This window comes from Pipistrellus kuhlii, unplaced genomic scaffold, assembly GCF_014108245.1.
Source record: "Pipistrellus kuhlii isolate mPipKuh1 unplaced genomic scaffold, mPipKuh1.p scaffold_m20_p_70, whole genome shotgun sequence".
Lineage (NCBI taxonomy): Eukaryota > Metazoa > Chordata > Mammalia > Chiroptera > Vespertilionidae > Pipistrellus > Pipistrellus kuhlii.
The window spans coordinates 1119075-1141288 of NW_023425574.1; the positions used below are offsets into that span (position 1 = coordinate 1119075).

A 22214-nucleotide genomic window follows, 5' to 3' on the forward strand; every position below is an offset into this window, starting at 1 on the left:
CACTTCTAGCCAAGACGGTCTCAGAGAGCTGGGGGCCTCCAGGTCGGGATGTGCCTGGGCTTTTGGGGGAGAAGCAGCCTCTGGGTGTGGGCTGCAGGGCTGGTGGCTGGGGCTCAGGCAGGTCTGAGAGCAGGAGGGGGAGGAAGAGGGTAGTGTCTGTGTCCCACTGAGGGTGGTAGATCTGAGGAGACAAAGCTCCAGGTGAGAACATTTGTCTGCTGTGCTTTGGGAGCCCAAGGTCAGTGGGACAGGCCCAGAGTTCTTAGGGAGAAAGGGGCCATTTAGTGCAAGCCACAGTCCCTGGGATGAGGGACACGGCCCCCAGACCTCCATGGTGGGTAACAGCCAGCTAATCTCCCTCGGCCCTTGAGCTCAGGGCAAGACAGACCCCATGGCCTAATGGCTGGCTCATCGGCCGCCGTGAACCCTTCTGGGCTGAGCTGCTCTCTCTGCCAGGGACACACTCCCCCCACCTTCTTCAGGACCCGAATTCTGACGCTGCAAGAGGGACGTGGTTCGTGTGGGTAAGGCCCCTAGTCACCTCCAGGAGCCGGCACAGGGAGAAGGAACTCCTGTGGGGATGGAAGTACGGTGTGTGGATTTTATTCTGGGCACAGGTGGCAGGGTGCTCAGTCCCCCAACAAGACAGAGGCCTCCCGTACATGCTGCCGAACCACTCGGTCCAACAGGGTGTGCACGTCTCGGGCAGCCCGGGCGGCGGCCTCTAGCACCCGCTCCAGGTGGTCCTCGTGCAGCCTGGCATCCATCTCTAGCAGTGCGATCTGGCCTGAGGCTGGCAGCAGGGCCAGGGCCAGCTGGGGGCCACCAGCTGCTTCCTCCACGTGGCTGAGGTCCGCCAGGGCTGTGCCGTCCACAAAGCCTGCGGAGCAGGCACACACAAAGTCCCGCATCGGTATCCCGGCATCCAGCACCGCCAGCGTGGCTGCGTTCACACAAGCCGCGTAGGTCCCACCGTCGGCCTGCAGCACCTGCGGGAGCCCCACCACCGAGGCGTAAGTCCCTCAGGCCGCCCACCCTCACGCCCTCCAGCTCCCTCCTCTCCCCAGGGTGAGGCTGCTGCCTGCTCACCTGCACGTAGATGTCGATCTGGGAGCGTGGGTGCAGCTGCGTGAGGATGGCTGCCTCGAAGGTCTGCCGCAACTGCAGGCCCATCTCGCAGGACTTGCGGTCCCCGTGCGGCCGCCGCTTGCGCTCACCGGTGCTGAAGGTTGCGGAGCTGTACTGACAGTTCACCAGGGCCCTGTCCGGGAGGGCTCGGGACCGGGAGCCCCGGATCTGAGGGAGAAAGGACGAATGAGCCAGGCCCGCTCCTCCCAGCTGACACCACGCCTTCCTCCGGCCCAGGTCCCAAACCTCGGCCTCCCCCGTCAACCTACAACATCTCTACAAGCGCAACTACTTGACCTCAAAAACGGGGCCACGAGAACAATCTGGGCCTTAACTCTCTTAACAAGCCTCCCTGTTTCCGTCCTTGCCTCATCCCCTCCAAACGCGTTTTTCATTTGGGGCCAGTCTGTTTACAAACACCAAGTCTGAATCTGTCTCTTCCCCCCTCCCCTCCTCCTCCAACGGCTTCTCATCAGATAAAATCCGAAATCTTTTCCCTGGTCCACAAAGCCCCGAGATCGTGCCTCCCTGAAATCCCTCAATCTCATTTGGGATTATTCTCCTCCCCCACCAGCCCGCCCTGCTTGTCTCCACTCTCCCTGGCCTTTCCCCTCCAAGTTCCCGCCCCCGGAAAGCGGGGCTCCCAGGCGCACGCGTTGGGCCAACATTTCTCCGGTGCCTGTGCTAAACACCGGCGATGAAGCCGGGGTGTGTGTGTATGTGTGTGTGTGGGTGGTGGTGGTGGGGGTGATTTAAAGCCCCAGTGCTTACGGAGCTTATGTCAGTGCGAGACAAAGAGTGAGAAGGAGAAATGAAACCGGTGTCTGCGGTGACAGGTGCAGAAAGGCAGGGGAGCGTGCGTGCCGCTGCGAGGCTGGAGGGGACAGGACTCCGCACGTGGATGAGGGCGCCTGGGGAGGTGCGGTCCGGACGGGGAAGTCGGAGTAGAGAGCGGAGGGCCCAGGGGGCGCGCTGACGCTTGGAGGAAGAGGAGGGGAGGGCGCAGGGGGCAGAGGCCGATGGAGAAGGCAGGGACCCTCTTGCGCATCCCGGGACTCGGGCTTTCCCTCCGATGGAGCCGCGCCCACCCCCGCAGGGCGTCCGGCCCGCGCGGCCCACTCGCCTCGTGCGGCCCGTAGACCACGGCCAGCGCCTTGGTGTTGCCCTGCTCGATGTAGGCCGAGCCGTCGGCCTGCGAGAACACGCCCATCCGCGCCTGGATCTTGCGCAGCTCCCCGGCGCGCCGGCCGTCCACCCGGTAGCCCTGGTCCGACAGGAGCTCTAACCCCGCCATGCCGCCGCGCCGCCGGACCGGCTCCGCCTCCCCGGAAACTACGGTTCCAGCGCAGAGACACCCACTCCAGACCCGGCGAGGTCCACCGCTTCCGGCGGCCCGGCTCTCCACTTTCTGCCCCAGAGAACTACGGTTCCGGGAAACCCTGGCCCCCACTTCCGGCCTCTGAGAACTACAATTCCCGCGGCACCACTTTCCTCACTTCCGGTCCCGGGGAGCTTGGCCAGTTCCGGCCGCCGAGCTGGAGGCCCGCGGGGCCAGAATTCCCCGTTCCCTCGCCGGCCTGGTCGCCCGCGAAGGTCTCGTTCCCCTTCGGGCCTGGGATCCCCTCGGCGGTTCGCAGGCGCAAATACATCTATTCGCCCACGAAACACACGTTCTCTTACCATTTAGTATTTGCCTTTGTTCATTTGAAAATAGACATATGTGCCCTCGCTGGTCTGGCTCAGTGGGTAGAACTTAGGCCTGTGGTCTGAAGGGTCCCAGGTTCGACTCCGGTCGAGGGTACAAGCCTGGGTTTCCGGCCTGATCCCAGTAGGGGGCGTGCAGGAGGCAACCAATCAATGATTCTCATCATTGATGTTTCTCTCCCTCTCCCTTCCTCTCTGAAGTCAATAAAAATATATAAAAAAAGACACATGATTTTATTATGCATACACTGGTGACCCGTGCATATTAAAAGGGGATTAATTAGAGGAAATAATTTAATATTGCTATTTGCCCTTTATAATAGAAGTGTCAGAGATGAAAGAAAAGTAGTAAAATGTATATGAAAACCTTCCTCCTGTCAGAGTCTGGGGTGCACCATGGGACCCAGAGTCAAGCCCCCGCCCACCCACATGCACCTCAAAATCATGTGAGACCCAGACCCAGCCAGTCCTCCCCATTGGGCTAGATCCAGACCCCGCCAGTCCCATGCTTGTCAAGCCCTGCCAGGCAGGGGTGTAGCCTCAGGTCCCCTGGCCAGGCCCTGGGGGGGGGGGGGGCGTTTCAACCTGAGATCCCCCAGCCTGACACCAGGGCGGGGGGGGGCGGGTGCTGCCTGAGGTCCCCTGTCAAGCCCCACAGGGACGGGAGGGTGTGCCTCAGGTCCCTGCTGATTGCTCGTTAAGGCTCCTTAAGGGAACTTGGCCTCAGCTGTGGTGCAGCCATATTTGTGATGGAGTAATGGTCAATTAGCATATTTCCTCTTTATTAGATAGGATGTGGTCACATTTTAATTTTTTAATACATTTTTTTAAATATATTTTATTGATTTTATACAGAGAGGAAGGGAGAGAGACAGAGAGTTAGAAACATCGATGAGAGAGAGTCATCGATCAGCTGCCTCCTGCACACCCCCCCACTGGGGATATGCCCGCAACCAAGGTACATGCCCTTGACCGGAATCAAACCCGGGACCCTTCAGTCCCCAAGCCGACGCTCTATCCATTGAGCCAAACCAGTCCCGGCAAATTTTTTAATACATTTTTATTGATTTCATAGAGGAAGGGTGAGGGAGAGATAGAAACATCAATGATGAGAGCCGGGACCGGTTTGGCTCAGTGGATAGAGCATCAGCCTGCGGACTGAAAGGTCCTGGGTTCGATTCCGGGCAAGGGCATGTATCTTGGTTTCAGGCACTTTCCCAGTAGGGGGTGTGCAGGAGGCAGCTGATTGATGTTTCTAGCTCTCTATCCCTCTCCCTTCCTCTCTGTGAGAAATCAATAAAATATATATTTTTAAAAACAATAAATATATTTTTAAAAAAACTGGGTCTGAGTTGAAGTTTACTGCCCTCAGGCTGTCACTCTTTTTTCTTTTTTCTTTTTTTTGTTTGTTTTGTTTTGTTTTAATCCTCACCCAAGGACATTTTCCCCATTGATTGTTATTTGTTTACATTTTGGTTAATTCTCACCTGAGGATATTTTTTATAGATTTTTAGAGTGGAAGGGAGGTAGGAAGAGAGAGAAACATAGATGTGAGAGACACAATGATTGGTTGCCTCTGGCAAGTGCCCTGACTATTCCGGTCAGCGGTGCCAGGGATGGAACCTGCAGCTCAGGTATGTGTCGTTGGCCCGGAAATGAACTCACAATCCTTCGGTGCAAGGACTGGGGCTCTAACCACTGAGCCACTGGCCAAGGTGAGCCTGTCATTCTTCTGGGGTAAGATCTCTAGTCCTGTCATCAACACTCGTCTACTCCATAGCCCTTAGAATTAGGATTACTGCTGAAACAGGTCTGGCTCCGTGGACAGGCGTCAGTCTAGGCACCTGCCTTGGTTGCGGGCACATCCCCAGTGGGGGGGGGGGGGGTGCAGGAGGCAGCTGGTCGATGTTTCTCTCTCATCGACATTTCTAGCTCTCTCTCTCCCTTCCTCTCTGTAAAAAAATCAATAAAATATATATTTTAAAAAAATACATAAACAAGTGACCATTTCTATTAAAAAAAAAAAAAGAATTACTTCCCAAGTAATTACTTCCCTTTAAAATTATCATTTTTTTCATTGGGATTAAGTGCAGTTGTCCCTTAGTCGCCTGGAACACGGCTCTCAGAGGCTTCCTCCCCAAGTCAGCCACAGTAAGAACTCCCCAAGAGGTCGCCGTGCCACACTGGAGCCCATTGGTCACCGTGCCACACTGGAGGGCATTGGTCGCCGTGCCACACTGGAGCCCATTGGTCACCATGCCACACTGGAGCCCATTGGTCACTGTGCCACACTGGAGCCCATTGGTCACCGTGCCACACTGGAGGGCATTGGTCGCCGTGCCACACTGGAGCCCATTGGTCACCGTGCCACACTGGAGGGCATTGGTCGCCGTGCCACACTGGAGCCCATTGGTCACCGCGCCACACTGGAGCCCATTGGTCGCCGTGCCACACTGGAGCCCATTGGTCACCGTGCCACACTGGAGGGCATTGGTCGCCGTGCCACACTGGAGCCCATTGGTCACCGTGCCACACTGGAGCCCATTGGTCACCATGCCACACTGGAGCCCATTGGTCACTGTGCCACACTGGAGGCCATTGGTCACTGTGCCACACTGGAGGCCATTGGTCACCGTGCCACACTGGAGCCCATTGGTCACCATGCCACACTGGAGCCCATTGGTCACCGTGCCACACTGGAGGGCATTGGTCACTGTGCCACACTGGAGCCCATTGGTCACCGTGCCACACTGGAGCCCATTGGGCACCGTGCCACACTGGAGGCCATTGGTCACTGTGCCACAATGGAGCCCATTGGTCGCCGTGCCACACTGGAGCCCATTGGTCACCGTGCCACACTGGAGCCCATTGGTCACTGTGCCACACTGGAGCCCATTGGTCACCGTGCCACACTGGAGGGCATTGGTCGCCGTGCCACACTGGAGCCCATTGGGCACCATGCCACACTGGAGCCCATTGGTCGCCGTGCCACACTGGAGCCCATTGGTCACCGTGCCACACTGGAGGGCATTGGTCGCCGTGCCACACTGGAGGCCATTGGTCACCGTGCCACACTGGAGCCCATTGGTCGCCGTGCCACACTGGAGGCCATTGGTCACCGTGCCACACTGGAGCCCATTGGTCACCGTGCCACACTGGAGGCCATTGGTCACCGTGCCACACTGGAGCCCATTGGTCACCGTGCCACACTGGAGGCCATTGGTTGCCGTGCCACACTGGAGGCCATTGGTCGCCGTGCCACACTGGAGGCCATTGGTCGCCGTGCCACACTGGAGGCCATTGGTCACCGTGCCACACTGGAGCCCATTGGTCACCGTGCCACACTGGAGGCCGCCGTGCCACACTGGAGCCCATTGGTCACCGTGCCACACTGGAGCCCATTGGGCACCGTGCCACACTGGAGGGCATTGGTCACCGCGCCACACTGGAGGGCATTGGTCACCGCGCCACACTGGAGGGCATTGGTCACCGTGCCACACTGGAGCCCATTGGTCACCATGCCACACTGGAGCCCATTGGTCACCATGCCACACTGGAGCCCATTGGGCACCGTGCCACACTGGAGGGCATTGGTCACCGTGCCACACTGGAGCCCATTGGTCACCATGCCACACTGGAGCCCATTGGTCACCGTGCCACACTGGAGGGCATTGGTCGCCGTGCCACACTGGAGCCCATTGGGCACCGTGCCACACTGGAGCCCATTGGTCACCGCGCCACACTGGAGGGCATTGGTCACCGTGCCACACTGGAGCCCATTGGGCACCGTGCCACACTGGAGCCCATTGGTCACCATGCCACACTGGAGCCCACTGGGCACCGTGCCACACTGGAGGGCATTGGTCACCGTGCCACACTGGAGCCCATTGGTCACCGTGCCACACTGGAGCCCATTGGGCACCGTGCCACACTGGAGCCCATTGGTCACTGTGCCACACTGGAGTCCATTGGGCACCGTGCCACACTGGAGGTCACTGTGCTACACTGGAGCAGCGGGGAAGGAACAGGCAAATCCCAGCCGCACCTGCTAGGTGAGTGTGAACCGCACTGAGCGGACCAGCGAGAAGGACCTAGGTTGTACAATAAACAGTGATTGAATAAATACAATAAAATGAAGTAAAATAACCAAAATGCAAGGAAAGGCCTCAAACGGGAGCTGCACAGAACTGCCCCAGAGGAGGACATACCACGTGGGATTAAGTGCAGTTGTCCCTTAGTCGCCTGGAACAAGGCTCTCAGAGGCTTCCCCCCCCAAGTCAGCCACAGTAAGAACTCCCCAAGAGGTCGCCTTCACGTTTGGTGAACCGTCAGCCCAATCGCTGGCCTTGGGGTGGCTCCCCGGACCTGAGAGCCTGCCGTCCTCAGACCTCTTGTAGGGCCTGCCTGCGGATCGCCCCAAGACTGGGGCCCTGAACATGGGGCCTCTTACAGGGTGCCTGCACCCCTGTAACAAACACCCCACAACCTGGCACAGGTGGGTGGGGACCTGGGAGTGGTGGCCAGTGAGTGGCCAGATGAGCAGGTGGACTGGCTGGCTCTCTACCCGCTTCCCTGCAACTCAGTGCTGGGCTGAGACGAAGAAACTTGTCACCCCAGCTGGTGTGGTTCAGTGGATACAGCACCGGCCTGTGGACTGAAAGGTCCTGGGTTCAATTCCGGTCAAGAACACATGCCCGGGTTGCAGGCTCCTTCCCCAGTAGGGGGCATGCAGGAGGCAGCCGAGATCAATGATTCTATCAATTGATGCTTCTCTTTCTCCCACTCCCTCTCCTTTTCTCTGGAATCAATACACATATATTAAAGAAGAGAAGCTTCTGTTCTCCAGGAGGGTTCTTCCTCAGGGACCCCAAGGCCAGGGCGGGACCCCGCTAGCCATTTGGCGGTGGTCCCTGTGCCGTTCCGGGTGGCTGGAATCGCTGGGCCTGGCCCCCGAGCTCCGGAATGCAGGGGCCGTGGGGGCAGGGGGGCGCTGACCTCACAATGGCGGCTCTGTGCCCCCGGCTGCCCGCTGCCGCTGGGAGCTGCTGCCCTCCCGGCCCCCAACAATGCCGGGCCCGTCCCTCCTCAGCAGCTACGAGAGCCTGCGGCAGGAGATCCAGCGGCTGGCCCAGGAGAACGAGGAGCTGCGGAAGCTGGTGCAGCTGATCCAGGAGAACCAGGAGCTGAAGCTGGTGCTGCGGAACCGCGGCAGCTGCCTGAGCCTCTTCGGCTCCGAGCACCTCGCCGCTGAGGTGGCCTCCAGCCCCCGGCCGCCCCGGCGCAGGAACATCAATCTCTTGGATGCCCAGAGAGGTGAGCCGCGCGCGGCGTGCAGGGGCGGGCCCAGGGGCCCCGCGGGCGTCCCTCATGCGGCTTCTGCCAAGACAGAGGGGGGAACCGCCCGCCCGCCGGCCGGCCGGCTCAGAGGTCCCGGGCATTGACCTATGAACCAGGAGGGCAGGGTTCCATTCCAGGTTTGGGGCTCAATCCCCAGGAGGGGGCGTGGACGAGGCACTCATCAGTCATTCTCATCATTGAAGTTTCTATCTCTCCCTCTCCCTTCCTCCCTAAAATTATTTATATATACCGTATCCCTGACCGGTTTGGCTCAGTGGATAGAGCGTCGGCCTGCGGACTGAAAGGTCCCGGGTTCGATTCTGGCCAAGGGCATGTACCTTGGTTGCGGGCGCATCCCTGGTAGGAGGTGTGCAGGGGGCAGCTGATCGATGTTTCTAGCTCTCTATCCCTCTCCCTTCCTCTCTGTAAAAGAAAAAAAAATCAATTGAAAAAAGAAAGAAAGGAGGAAGAAAAGGAAAAGAAAGTGGATCCACGGTGGCTGTAGGGTTTGGCCAGGCGCTGCAGGGCAGGTGGGAGGGGACCCCAGGCCTCACCACACTAGGGAGGCCTCTGGCCCTACAGGTCAAGGGGAGGGAACCGGACAGCCGGGGTCCGGCCGCCTGTGGCTGCTGCAGCCGGCTGAGCGGAGGCCGGTGGGGTGAGTCCCGGGTGAGCGTTTATCCCGGTCCTGCCGGCAGCGTGGGGAGAGCAGGCCCCACAGACCTCTGCTCTGCACCCCAAGCGCCGCTGACTGGGTGGAGGAGGGAGGTTACAGGGGAGCAGGACGGACAGGCCAGGGGAGCAGGCCGGGGGGCAGGTTGGGGGCGGGGGTGGGCATCCAGGGTGGTGTTCTTCCCCTGACAGGCAGTTCCTGAGGGGGATGGACCTTCTCCCAGGCTGCCCCCCCGGGTCCGAGGCTGCCCCCCCCGGGTCCCAGGCTGCCCCCCCCGGGTCCCAGGCTGCCCCCGGGTCCCAGGCTGCCCCCCCCCCCCGGTCCCAGGCTGCCCCGCCCCGGGTCCGAGGCTGCCCCCCCCCGGGTCCCAGGCTGCCCCCCCCCGGGTCCCAGGCTGCCCCCCCCCGGGTCCCAGGCTGCCCCCCCCGGGTCCGAGGCTGCCCCCCCGGGTCCCAGGCTGCCCCCCCCGGGTCCCAGGCTGCCCCCCCCCGGGTCCCAGGCTGCGCCCCCCCGGGTCCGAGGCTGCCCCCTCCCAGGTCCCAGGCTGCCTGCCCCCCCGGGTCCGAGGCTGCCCCCCGGGTGGGGGCTGTCCTCCCCGCCAGTCAGCGTGTCCTCTCTTTAACCAGAACTGTCAAGCAGGGCTCAGGGACCATGATTAGTGTTTCCCAAACCACCGCTGGTCCCGGATGTCCGATTTCTGCCCCGCGGGGGCCACGGTGGGTGCGAGGGAGGCACCAGGCCAGGGGCCAAGGTGCGGGGGGGCCAGGCCTCGGGGGAGGGGAGGAGCCGGGCGCCGCTGGGGAGGGGGTGGCCGGCTGCCAGGGCAGAGGCAAATCCGGGCAGGCCGAGCCTGACGCAACCGGGAGCGGCGCCCGGACTGGCCCTGCGGGGGGCGGGCCGGCTTCCGGGCCGAGCGAGCGGGGGCCGGCGTGCAGCCGGGAGAGGGGAGAGACTGCAGCCGCCGGCCAGGTGGGTGCCTCAGCCATCGGACCTGCGTGTCCTCCCGCCGCGCTCCCCCCCTCCCCGCCCGCTCCCCCCCTCCCCGCCCTGCGCGGCGCCGCCTGGTCCCGGTCTGTCTGGTCCGGTCCGGTGCGTCCGGTCCCACAGGCCTGGGTCCGAAGGTCGCACCCCTGGGAAGCGGAGCTCCCCTCCTGCCGCCTGGTGCGCGGAGACGGGACCCCAGGCCCAGGGCTCCTCTGGCAGGCCTGCTGGCCCCAACCCCGCAGCCAGGCGGGGGGCATTAGGCCTGGCACCCCCCCTGCCCAGCCCTGGCCCTGCCCCAGGCTGACCTCTGACCTGGTCCTGCAGCTCCGCCTCCTCCCAGACCTGGATGCCCTCCCCGCTGCCCCCCTGAGGGCGCCCTCCCCGCTCTGCCCCCCTGAGGGCGCCCTCCCCGCTGACCCCTGCCCTCTGTCCAGTGCTCCCAGGTCTGCAGCCTGAAGAGGCCCCGCTGGAGCCCAGCCCCGCCGCAATGGGCAGCCCCGAGGGCCGCTTCCATTTTGCCATCGACCGCGGAGGCACCTTCACGGACGTCTTCGCCCAGTGCCCGGGGGGGCATGTGCGGGTGCTGAAGCTGCTGTCCGAGGACCCCGCCAACTACGTGGACGCCCCCACCGAGGGCATCCGCCGCATCCTGGAGCAGGTGGGGGCGGCGGGCGGGCGGGCGGGTGGCGGGCGGGCGGGGCCCAGGGCCTGAGGCCTGACCCGGCGCCGTTCCCAGGAGGGGGGCGTGCTGCTGCCGAGGGACCGGCCGCTGGACGCCAGCCGCATCGCCAGCATCCGCATGGGCACCACCGTGGCCACCAACGCGCTGCTGGAGCGGCAGGGCGAGCGGGTGGCGCTGCTGGTCACGCGCGGCTTCCGGGACCTGCTGCACGTGGGCACCCAGGCCCGGGAGGACCTCTTCGACCTGGTGAGCCCGCCCGCCGGCCGGCGGGGCCCGGGGGGCCATCCTGGGAAGGGGCAGTGCCGGCCCAGGGCCAGCAGCTGAGAGGCAGAGAGGCGGCTGGGAGTGCTCCCAGCATTCAGGCCTGCTGCCCGGGGCAGGGAGCAGCCGCCTGGGCGGGCCGTGCCGGGGCCGCCCACGGGCCTGCCGGGACGGACTTCCTTGCCGGCACCGCTGCCGGCGCAGCACGGCCCCTCGGGCCCCGGCCGCTCTGAGGCTCTGCCCCCGCAGGCCATGCCCATGCCCGAGAGGCTGTACGAAGAGGTGCTGGAGGTGGACGAGCGGGTGGTGCTGCATCGCGGGGAGCCAGGCCCCGGGACGCCCGTCAGAGGTGTGTGCCCCGCCCGGCCGGGCGGCTCAGCGGATAGAGCGTCGGCCTGCGGACGGAAGGGTCCCGGGTTCAATTACGGTCAAGAGCACAGGCCCGGGTTGTAGGCTCCGTCCCCAGGAGGGGGCGTGCAGGAGGCAGCGGATCCATGATTCTCTCTCTTCACGGATGTTTCTCTTTCTCCCTCTCCCTTCCTCTCCTTTCCTCTCTGAAGTCAATTTTAAAAAATATATTTTAAGAAAAGGTGTGTGCCTGCAGCCCTAGCCAGAGTGGCCCAGTGGATAAGAGTGTTGGCCTGCAGACCCACGGGTCCCAGGTTCCCTCCCGGTCAAGGTCAAGGGCACGTACCTCCCTGGCCTGGGCCTTGGTCAGGGGTTCATGCACGAGACAACCAATCAGTGTGCTTCTCTCACATGGACGTTTCTCTCTCCCCCTCTCCCGCTGTCCCTCACCCTGGAGAGAGATCCCGGGTGAGGCCTAAGGAAGTAAAGGGTGTGGGCTCGGCAGCGAGGCCGGGCGTCTGATGGGCGAGGGGCTTCCTTGCAGGCCGCACAGGAGACCTGCTGGAGGTGCAGCGGCCGGTGGACCTGGGGGCCCTGCGGGGGGAGCTGGAGGGGCTGCTGGCCCGCGGCATCCGCAGCCTGGCCGTGGTCCTCATGCACTCCTACACGTGAGTGGGTGCGCGGGGCGGGCGCCTCCCTCTGACAGGCCTGCTCCAGGCCCTGGCCCTCCTCGGGCTGCCCTCTGAGCCTGGCCCTGCAGCTCGGCCTCCTCCCAGACCCCGGGAGGCAGACGGCGGACGGTGGGGGCGAGGCCGGGCGGGCCGAGGGGCGGACAGTGCGGTCCCGTCACAGGTGGGCCCAGCACGAGCAGCAGGTGGGCGCGCTGGCCCGGGAGATGGGCTTCACGCACGTGTCGCTGTCCTCGGAGGCCATGCCGATGGTGCGCATTGTGCCCAGGGGGCACACGGCCTGCGCCGACGCCTACCTCACGCCCGCCATCCAGCGCTACGTGCAGGGCTTCTGCCGGGGCTTTCAGGGCCAGCTCCAGGTGAGCCCCTGCCGCCGCTCCAGCCCCTCCGGCCCCTCACCCCTCCCCACCTGCTCCCCTCCCCCCCGCTCCAGCCCCCTCCGGCCCCTCACCCCTCACCCCTCCCCGCCTGCTCCCTTCCCCGCCCGCTCCAGCCCCCTCCCGGGCACCCCGGCCCCTCACCCGTCACCCCTCACCCCTCACCCCCTCACTACCTGCTCCCCTCCCCCCCGCTCCAGCCCCCTCCGGCCCCTCACCCCTCACCCTCACCCCTCACCCCCTCACCGCCTGCTCCCCCCACCCCCCAGGACGTGCAGGTGCTGTTCATGCGCTCGGACGGCGGCCTGGCGCCCATGGACGCCTTCAGCGGCTCCCGGGCTGTGCTGTCCGGCCCGGCTGGGGGTGTGGTCGGCTACTCCACCACCACCTACCACGCCGAGGGCGGCCAGCCCGTCATCGGCTTCGACATGGGAGGTACGTGGGCCGAGGGGCCGAGCCCTCCTTCGCGGGGAGGCCAGCAGCCGGCGGCCGGGCTCACCGCCGGCTCCCCCCAGGCACGTCCACCGACGTGAGCCGCTACGCCGGCGAGTTCGAGCACGTCTTCGAGGCCAGCACGGCCGGCGTCACCCTCCAGGCCCCCCAGCTGGACATCAACACGGTCGCCGCGGGTGGGGGCTCCCGCCTCTTCTTCAGGTCAGCTCACCCCCCCATCTCCCCCCCGGCCGGACCCCTGCCCTCCCCAGCCCCCCTCCAATTCCCGTGTCCCTCCCCCAGGTCCGGCCTGTTTGTGGTGGGGCCCGAGTCTGCAGGAGCCCACCCCGGCCCCGCCTGCTACCGGAAAGGTAAGGTCTGGGTCCCCCACCTGCTGCCCGGGCCACCCACCTCCCCCGCTGCCCCGGCCACCCATCTCCCCGGCCAAACCCCTGCTCCCCACACCTGGCGCCCGACTTCAGCTCCCGCCCCCTGCCCTGTGCACACCTCCAGGAGGCCCCTTGACAGTGACGGACGCTAACCTGGTTCTGGGCCGCCTGCTGCCGGCCTCCTTCCCCTGCATCTTTGGGTCGGGAGAGTGCCAGCCGCTGTCCCCCGAGGCCTCCCGGAGGGCCCTGGAGGCTGTGGCCGCCGACATCAACGCCTTCCTGACCAGCGGGCCGAGCCCCCCCGCCCCGCTGAGCCTGGAGGAGGTGGCCATGGGGTTTGTGCGCGTGGCCAACGAGGCCATGTGCCGGCCCATCCGCGCCCTCACGCAGGTGCGCCGCCTGCCGGCCCGCCTCGCCCACCGGGCACCCCCTGGGGGTGAGGGGTCGGGGGTCGGGAGGTGAGCAGGGTAGGTTAAGCCCCTGACCCTCTTCTGGCTCCCCAGGCACGAGGTCACGACCCCGCGGCACACGTGCTGGCCTGCTTCGGAGGGGCGGGCGGGCAGCATGCCTGTGCCATCGCCCGGGCCCTGGGCATGGACACTGTGTACATCCACAGGTGAGCCTGGGCCCGGGGCCGCGGAGGGGGGACTGCCCAGAGGCTCCCCTCACCGCCTGTGGCCCGTCTCCGCAGGCACAGCGGGCTGCTGTCGGCGCTGGGGCTGGCGCTGGCTGACGTGGTGCACGAGGCCCAGGAGCCCTGCTCCCTGCCCTACGTGCCCGAGACCTTCCTGCAGCTGGACCAGCGGCTGAGCCGGCTGGAGGAGCAGTGCATAGACGCCCTGCGGGCCCAGGGCTTCCCCAGGTGCGGTCCTGGGGGCGGGGCGGGGCTGGGCTGGGCCCTGTGGTCGGCAAGCTGCGGCCCCTTGAGTGTGGCTCTTCCACAAAATACCACGGCCTGGGCGAGTCCGTTTTGAAGAGGTGGCGTTAGAAGAAGTTTAAAAAATGTGGCTCTCAAAAGGAATTTCAATCGTCGTGCTGTTGGTATTTGGCTCCGCGGCTCTAGCCCGATCAGCTCCTGGCTTCCCCCACAGTGCCGGGCCCCGCTCCGGGGAGGAAGGGACGGGCGTCCTGGCGGGGTGCCTGTGTGAATTCCCACCGGAGACCCCGCCCCCCGCAGGTCCCAGATCCACACCGAGACCTTCCTGCACCTGCGCTACCAGGGCACCGACTGCGCCCTGATGGTGTCCGCCCACCAGCACCCGGCCACCGCCCGCTCCCCCCGCGCAGGCGACTTCGGGGCCGCCTTCGTGGAGCGGTACGCAAGCCGGAGGCCTGGGCGCCCGGCGGCCCTGACCGCCGCCTCCCTCCCTGGGCCCGGCCGCCTGCCCTGACCGCCCCCTCCCGCCCCGGGCCCGGCCGCCTGCCCTGACCGCCCCCTCCCTGGGCCCGGCCGCCTGCCCTGACCGCCGCCTCCCTCCCTGGGCCCGGCCGCCTGCCCTGACCGCCGCCTCCCTCCCTGGGCCCGGCCGCCTGCCCTGACCGCCCCCTCCCTCCCTGGGCCCGGCCGCCTGCCCTGACCGCCGCCTCCCTCCCTGGGCCCGGCCGCCTGCCCTGACCGCCCCCTCCCTCCCTGGGCCCGGCCGCCTGCCCTGACCGCCGCCTCCCTCCCTGGGCCCGGCCGCCTGCCCTGACCGCCCCCTCCCTCCCTGGGCCCGGCCGCCTGCCCTGACCGCCCCCTCCCTCCCTGGGCCCGGCCGCCTGCCCTGACCGCCGCCTCCCTCCCTGGGCCCGGCCGCCTGCCCTGCCCGCCCCCTCCCTCCCTGGGCCCGGCCGCCTGCCCTGACCGCCCCCTCCCTCCCTGGGCCCGGCCGCCTGCCCTGACCGCTGCCTCCCTCCCTGGGCCCGGCCGCCTGCCCTGACCGCCCCCTCCCTCCCTGGGCCCGGCCGCCTGCCCTGACCGCCCCCTCCCTCCCTGGGCCCGGCCGCCTGCCCTGACTGCCCCCTCCCTGGGCCCGGGCGCAGGTACATGCGGGAGTTCGGCTTTGTCATCCCCGAGCGGCCGGTGGTGGTGGACGACGTGCGGGTGAGGGGCACCGGCCGCAGCGGCCTTCGCCTGGAGGACGTCGCCAAGACCCAGGCGGGGCCCCCCCGGGTGGACCAGGTCAGCGGCCCTCCATGCACCCCCGCCTACGCCCTCGGGGACATGGGGAGGCGGGGATGGGGAGGCTGGGGACCTGGGGACCTCCTTCACCCCACCTCTCCTCAGATGACCCAGTGCTACTTTGAGGGGGGCTACCAGGAGACCCCGGTTTTCCTGCTGGGAGAGCTGGGCTATGGGCACAAGCTCCAGGGGCCCTGCCTGATCATCGACAGCAACAGGTAGGCAGAGGCCCGGGCGGGCCGGGCCTGGGGGTGTGGGTCAGGGCCACCGCTGTGGGGGCCGGGCAGGGGGTTCTCGGCCGGAGGCTGCAGGAGTCTGAAGGACGCCAGGGTCCCATGAGGTGGGACCCCGGCCTGGGGAAGCCAGGGTCCTGGTTGGGATGGGGTCTGGCTTGGCCCCTCCAGCCCCCCGCACCCCTGCACCCCTGCCCCCAGCACCATCCTGGTGGAGCCAGGCTGCCAGGCGGAGGTGACCGAGACCGGGGACATCCGCATCTCAGTGGGGGCCGAGACCCTCGGCACGGTGGGCGCCCAGCTCGACCCCATCCACCTGTCCATCTTCTCACACCGCTTCATGAGCATCGCGGGTGAGTGTGCGGAGCCGCGGCCCGCCGGCCCTGCTCCCCGGGTCCGGTGCGCGGTCTGCCAACTGGGCAGAGGCGGCGCCCAAAGTGGTGCCCGGGAAGGGGCCAAAGCAGGATCGGGCCATGACAGGGCGAGCCGCGCGGCCCGGGCTCTGGGGGCACCGCCGCCCTGCACCCGCCGGCCGCCGGCAGAGCGCGCCTCTGGTTGTGGGCAGGAAACCGGCTCTGCATCTGAGCAGGGCAGGCCAGGGGAGCTGGGCCAGCAGCACCCCCACCCCAGGGACAGAGCTGAGGGTGAGCTGGGCCAGCAGCACCCGCACCCCCACCCCCGGGCGGGCTGAGGGTGAGCTGGGCCAGCAGCACCCGCACTTGTTGCTCCAGAGCAGATGGGCCGCATCCTGCAGCGCACGGCCATCTCCACCAACATCAAGGAGCGCCTCGACTTCTCCTGCGCCCTCTTCGGGCCCGACGGGGGGCTGGTGTCCAACGCCCCCCACATCCCCGTGCACCTGGGCGCCATGCAGGAGACCGTGCAGTTCCAGGTCTGCCCGGCCCCCCTTCCTGCCCTCTCCCGCCCCTCCCACCCCGCCCCTTCCTGACCCCCAACCATGTCCTGGCTTCAGATCCAGCACCTGGGGGCTGACCTGCACCCCGGCGACGTGCTGCTGAGCAATCACCCCAGTGCCGGGGGCAGCCACCTGCCAGACCTGACGGTCATCACGCCGGTGAGGGCTCTGCCTGGGGCCGGGAGCCGGGAGGGGGCCGGGGCCATACAGCTGACCGCGGCTCTCCACTCCCAGGTGTTCTGGCCGGGTCAGGCACGACCTGTGTTCTACGTGGCCAGCCGCGGGCACCACGCAGACATTGGGGGCATCACGCCAGGCTCCATGCCCCCGCACTCCACCTCCCTGCAGCAGGAGGGCGCTGTCTTCCTGTCCTTTAAACTTGTCCAGGGAGGCGTGTTCCAGGAGGAGGGTGAGTGGGGTGGCCTGGGGACTCGGTGGGCTGCTTGCACTGGGTTGGCACTGTGTCTGGGGGCTGCAGGCTCCTAGAAGGCCCAGGTCCACGTCGTTGGGTGGCAGGGCCGTGGGCAGCTGTGCAAGGCCCGGCCGGGTGCATGCCAGTCTGCCTGTGCCCCCTGCCTGCATGCAGAGTTGAAGGGTCCAAGGTGGCCCAGACCCTGGGCCAGGGGAGTGGGGAGGGGAAGCTGCAGTTACTCCGGGGGGTGCTGAGCCTTCCCCTGGGCAGGGAGGATAGAGTGGGGACAACAGTTGGAGGTTGGGAGGGTTGGCATTTGATGGGATTTGGGGGTTGGAGGGGACAGTGGAGTCTGACAGCTGGCGGACGGAGCTCCGGCTGAGGGGGTTTGGAGCTGCTGCGGGGATGGTGGGACCCAGGAGGGAGGAGCAGCCAACATGGGGCCCACAGTGCCCGGCAGGGGTGCAGCGGGTGGAGAGCAGGGCACCAGGCCGCCCCCGGGCTTGGAGGCTGGCTCAGGGGTGAGTCCATCCGTCCGTCTGTCCGTCCAGCGGTCACGGAGGCCCTGCAGGCCCCAGGCAAGATCCCCGGCTGCAGTGGGACTCGGAACCTGCATGACAACCTGTCAGATCTCCGTGCCCAGGTGGCAGCCAACCAGAAGGGCATCCAGCTGGTGGGGGAGCTCATCGGGCAGTACGGCCTGGACGTGGTGCAGGCCTACATGAGCCACATCCAGGTGGGCCGCTCGGTGCCAGCCCCAAGGCAGCAGCTGGGAGGGGAGGGGGTGCTCGGCCCACCCGGGAGGTGGCATGGTGGCCTCTAAACACACTCCCCGCCAGGCCAACGCGGAGCTGGCTGTGCGGGACATGCTTCGGGCCTTCGGGTCCTCCCGGCAGGCCCGGGGCCTGCCTCTGGAGGTGTCTGCGGAGGACCACATGGATGATGGCTCCCCCATCCGACTCCGAGTACATATCAACCTGAGTCAGGTCTGGCTGCCCGGCCCGGGGCCTGGGGCAGAGGGGATGACGGTGGCATGGCCCTCTCGTCGCTGATGGCCTCTCCCCCTCCCCTCGGTGGGCAGGGCAGCGCGGTGTTTGACTTCAGCGGCACCGGGCCAGAAGTGTTCGGCAACCTCAACGCCCCGCGGGCCATCACGCTGTCCGCCCTCATCTACTGCCTGCGCTGTCTGGTGGGCAAGGACATTCCGCTCAACCAGGTGTGCAGGCACGTCCCGTGTGGGAGGCAGGCGGGTGGACCCTACGCCCCAGGCACCCTGAGCAAGCCTGGGGCAAAGGCAGCCGGATGGTCCTAGGGGTACTGCTGGCGGTGGTGGGGCATAGATCTCCCAGTTGACCCTGCGGGCGGTCCTCCCTGCGCAGGGCTGCCTGGTCCCGGTGCGCGTGGTGATTCCTAAAGGCTCCATCCTCGACCCCTCCCCGGAGGCGGCCGTGGTGGGCGGCAACGTGCTCACGTCGCAGCGCGTGGTGGACGTCATCCTGGGGGCCTTCGGGGCCTGCGCCGCCTCCCAGGTGCGGTGGGCGCCGGCAGGCTTGTTGTGGGGAGCGGGACAGGAGGGCGGGGAGGCGGGGAGCGGACGGGGATGCTTCCGCAGGCTCAGCGACCGCTCGTCCCGCCAGGGCTGCATGAACAACGTGACCTTGGGAAACGAGCACATGGGCTACTACGAGACCGTGGCGGGCGGCGCGGGCGCGGGCCCCGGCTGGCACGGGCGCAGCGGCGTGCACAGCCACATGACCAACACGCGCATCACGGACCCCGAGATCCTGGAGAGCAGGTGAGGGGCGGGGCGGGGCGTGGGAGCCGGGCCCGGATTGGTGAGCGGGGAGGGCGGAGACGAGGAGCCAGTCCTGGGTTGGTGGGTGTGGCGAGGGCGGGGCGTGGGAGCCGGATTGGTGAGCGGGACGGGGGCGGAGACGAGGAGCCAGTCTGGGTTGGTGGGCGTGGAGAGGGCGGGGCGTGGAACCCGGACTCGCGTTGGTGGGCGGGACGGGGGCGGAGACGAGAAGCCAGTCCTGAGCTGGTGGGCGGGGCGTGGGACCGGATTGGTGGGCGGAGAGAGGGCGGGGCCAGGACCACCTAGCGGAGCCTCTGGCCCGCGCAGGTATCCGGTCATCTTGCGCCGCTTTGAGCTGAGGCTGGGGTCCGGGGGCCGCGGCCGCTTCCGGGGCGGCGATGGTGTTGTCCGCGAGCTGCTGTTCCGCGAGGAGGCGCTGCTGTCAGTGCTGACGGAGCGCCGCGCCTTCCGGCCCTACGGCCTCCACGGTGAGCGCCGCGCCCCACCCCCCAGCCCAGCCTCTCTCTCCCCCCAACGCGGTCTGTTTCTCCCCGCGCCCTGTCTCCTTACCAAGCCCCCCCCCCATCTCTCCCTTCCTGGCCTCCTGAGCCACCCGCGCCTCGCCTCCTGCAGGGGGGGAGCCCGGTGCGCGCGGCCTAAACCTACTGATCCGCAAAGACGGCAGGACGGTGAACCTGGGCGGGAAGACCTCGGTATCCGTGTTCCCCGGGGTAAGCATGGTCTCCCGTCCCGTCCCATCTGCGCCTCCCCGGCGGCTGCCGTCCCACAGAAGGTGCACAGAGTTGCAAAAGTGACTAGCGACCTAGTTTAATTCTGTTTCTGGGGGACCCCGTCCTTCTCCAAGCGCGGCTCCGGGGCTCAGACTGGGCTGTGCATGGGCTGCTGTGGGGATGGGGCCGCAGAGGGCGGGAGGCGGGGACCACGCCCGCGCTGAACTGTTGCTCTGCTCCACAGGACGTGTTCTGCCTCCACACGCCAGGCGGCGGGGGCTACGGGGACCCCGAGGACCCGGTCCCACCGCCCGGGCCGCCCCTCCAGCCCCCCCAGCCCCCGTCCTTCTCCAAGCGCGGCAGCGTGTACGAGTACCGCAGGGCCCAGGAGGCTGTGTGAGGGGGGGAGGCCCGCGCAATAAAGATCCACAATCAGACGCTCTGCTTCCGCGGCTGCGGCCCGCCCGGCTCCCTCTTGGCCGAATCGCGCTTGGCCTCCGTGCCCGCCTTCGCCCCGGGCCTCGCGGCGGTCTCCTGCGCGTCTCCGTGCGCGGAAACCCGGAGCCGAAGTCCCAGGGCCAGGTGGTCAGTGAGACCGGCCAGGGCGGTGCTGAATGTCACCTGCTCGACCTCCTGGGGGGCGGGAGTCAGGGTGAGGGGTCGCCCAGCGCCAGCCTGACCGACGTCCTGAGCTGGGGCACTTACTGGGCTCAGCGGGCCTCCGGGCACCCCCCGGTAGGTGATGTAATCCAGGCGCCGGCCCCGCCAGGGCTTAGCCCGGCGCCCCCCCTGCGGAGGGCCTGCCAGGTAGCGGTGGCGGCCTCGCTCCTGCTCCAGGGCCCTGAGGAGGGGCGGTGTCATCAAGGCCGGCGCGACCCGCTGTGCGGGGCTGCTCGGGCCGGGCTGCCTCGCCCCCAAGTCGCCACTCACCTCCGCAGCATCTCCGGGGAGCAGGCCACCGAGTGGTGGAGCCTGGACGTGCGCAGCATCGTTCCTGGGGGAGGGAGGCGGGGGAGGCGGGTCAGCGGAGCGCGCGTGGGCCGGCGAGCCCTCCTCCCTGGGTCTGTCCCCCTCCTGCCGGGGTTTGTCCCCTCCTCCCCGGGTCTTCCCCCTTCTCCCTGGGTCTGTCCCCCGCCCGCCCGAGCGCCGTACCCAGGGCCCAGGGCTGCTCCCGGCGGGTGTCCAGCCGGCAGGGGTCCCGGAAGCGGCTGAAGAGCTGGTGCTCCTGCTCCCGCGCGTCGTCTGCGGAGAAAGGCCGGCGCTGGGTGGGCGGGGCCGGGACCCCCGCGCCGCCCCGCCCCGCCCCGCGCCGCCCCCCGGGGCGCCCTCACTGAGGCAGCAGTTGTCAAAGTTGAGGTCCCCCAGGAGCACGCTGAAGGCCACGGCTTCGTCGCTGGAGCGGCTCTCGGCCTCAAACTGCTCGGCCCAGTTCAGCAGCAGCGTCAGCTGTTTGCAGCGCAGATGTCCGTCCCCTGCAGGAGGGGGAGGGGGAGGGGGAGAGGAAGGCTCGGCGCAGGGTGCCCTTCAGAACCCGGGACACACCACCGAACTCCCCGTCACCCACCCTGCCCACCCCCTGTGAGCCCGCCCAGGCACCCCAGGGATCCGCGGTGTCCGGGGCGTGAACAAACGGCGGGGGAGGCGGGTCAGCCCGCCCACGCGCCCCCATCCCGCCCTCCGGGCTCACCACTCGGGGCATGCAAGTGCGTGCAGTGCAGGAAGCCCACGACGCGGCGCCCGTTCAGGATGCCCACCTGCGCCTGCAACACCACGGACAGCCCCAGCAACCCTCTCCCGGGGCCCCGCGCCCGCCCCCTCCCGGCCTCCCGGAGCGCGGCCGCGGGCGGGCGGGTACCTGTGCAGAGAGGAGGCCCTTGGAGGCCAGCGCGTCCTCGCGGCGGGCCTGGGGGAAGGCCCGGAAGGCGGCGCGCAGCAGCGGGTAGCGCGAGGCCAGCAGCAGCCCGCTGCCCAGGAGCTTGAGGTGCGGCCCGGGCTGCAGGCCGAACGTGCCCACGTCATGCAGCACGGGGCCCAGGTGGGGGGCCAGGCGGCTCACCAGGGGCCGCGCCGCGCGCAGGTCGAACACCTCCTGCAGGCACACGAAGTCCAGGCCCGGCGGCAGGGCGGCCGTCAGCACCCCGGGGGGCGCAACGGGCTCGGGGGGCGGGCTGCAGCCCGTGGCCCCGTAGCGCGAGGGCGCGGCGCGCAGGCCGGCCACCAGCAAGGCGCCCGCGGCGTCAGCGCGCCGCTGGGTGTGCCGCAGGTTGCTGAAGCGCGCCAGCCCGTCGGGGAGCAGGCACAGGTTGGCGCTGAGGAAGCCGAAGCAGCGCGCGGGCTCCGCCGGGGGGCGCCAGGGCGCGGGGGGCGCCCAGCCCTGCGGGGGGGGCTGGTAGCAGAAGGGGCGGCGCCAGGCCTGCAGCGGCAGCCAAAGCAGCAGGCCCGGCAGCGCCAGCGGCAGGCCGAGCAGCAGCAGCAGGAGCGCCGCCCCTGCCCACACGGCCACGCGCAGCGCCGTCAGCAAGCTGGGGCGCGCCCTGGGGGCCCAGCACCCCAGCAGCTGGTCCAGGGCCCAGTAGGCGGGGAAGAGCAGCGCGCGGGCCAGGGCGTGCAGGGCGTGCAGCGCCGGGTGCGGGAAGGGCGAGGGCCGGAGCGCGCAGGGTACCGGAGGCCAGTCCGGCCGGGAGGGCATGGCGCGCGGGGCTCCTCGGCCGGCCGCGGGCGCCTCAGCCACTCATCTGCTAGGTGACCTGCCGGTGCGCCCGCCGGGGCAGGTGCGGGGCCGCAGGGGTCAAGGCCAGGGTCAAGGCCAGGCGGCGCAACCTGTGCGCGGACCCAGGAAGGTGCCCGAGTGCCCGGGGACACGCGCACGGGCGCAGATTTGCGTCCAGGAAACCGCCCTCTTCCCCGCGCGAAGTCTAGTTGGCGGTTGGAGAGAAGCAAAGGGAAAGCGAAAGGGACACCG

The 22214-nt window shown here is 67.6% G+C and overlaps 3 protein-coding genes across 7 annotated transcripts; 1 reads left to right on the forward strand and 2 right to left on the reverse strand.

Moving 5' to 3' along the window:
• Positions 1-590: 590 nt before the first annotated feature.
• On the reverse strand, positions 591-2536 carry EXOSC4 (exosome component 4). The gene is made up of 3 exons (XM_036422621.2): positions 2252-2536; positions 1090-1296; positions 591-989 (listed from the first exon to the last, which is right to left on the reverse strand). The coding sequence occupies exons 1-3, from the start codon at positions 2420-2422 to the stop codon at positions 630-632; spliced, it is 738 nt and encodes a 245-aa protein (XP_036278514.1). The 5' UTR covers positions 2423-2536; the 3' UTR covers positions 591-629.
• Positions 2537-9654: 7118 nt separating this feature from the next.
• OPLAH (5-oxoprolinase, ATP-hydrolysing) lies at positions 9655-19703 on the forward strand. 3 transcript variants are annotated; one of them, XM_036422558.2, is made up of 27 exons: positions 9655-9811; positions 10261-10484; positions 10563-10754; positions 11019-11118; positions 11662-11785; positions 11970-12165; positions 12453-12618; positions 12699-12837; positions 12919-12986; positions 13129-13394; positions 13508-13620; positions 13696-13866; positions 14182-14319; positions 15027-15165; positions 15271-15383; positions 15600-15751; positions 16130-16290; positions 16372-16473; positions 16549-16723; positions 17278-17462; positions 17566-17712; positions 17808-17942; positions 18106-18255; positions 18364-18521; positions 18849-19009; positions 19155-19252; positions 19497-19703. In XM_036422558.2, the coding sequence occupies exons 2-27, from the start codon at positions 10314-10316 to the stop codon at positions 19650-19652; spliced, it is 3876 nt and encodes a 1291-aa protein (XP_036278451.1). In that variant the 5' UTR covers positions 9655-9811; positions 10261-10313; the 3' UTR covers positions 19653-19703. The 3 variants fall into 3 exon arrangements, with proteins under 3 accessions (XP_036278451.1, XP_045431846.1, XP_045431845.1); XM_045575890.1 differs by having other exon boundaries at positions 16549-16705; XM_045575889.1 differs by lacking the exon at positions 9655-9811 and having other exon boundaries at positions 10257-10484.
• Positions 19685-22214, reverse strand: LOC118710153 (sphingomyelin phosphodiesterase 5). Of its 3 annotated transcripts, XM_045575891.1 has the most exons (7): positions 21108-22210; positions 20940-21012; positions 20584-20724; positions 20405-20494; positions 20183-20246; positions 19958-20093; positions 19685-19885 (listed from the first exon to the last, which is right to left on the reverse strand). In XM_045575891.1, the coding sequence occupies exons 1-7, from the start codon at positions 21939-21941 to the stop codon at positions 19685-19687; spliced, it is 1539 nt and encodes a 512-aa protein (XP_045431847.1). In that variant the 5' UTR covers positions 21942-22210. The 3 variants fall into 3 exon arrangements, 2 of the variants coding, with proteins under 2 accessions (XP_045431847.1, XP_045431848.1); XR_006740569.1 differs by having other exon boundaries at positions 19742-19885; positions 20183-20323; positions 20390-20724; positions 21108-22213; XM_045575892.1 differs by lacking the exon at positions 19685-19885 and having other exon boundaries at positions 19892-20093; positions 20183-20323; positions 20390-20724; positions 21108-22214.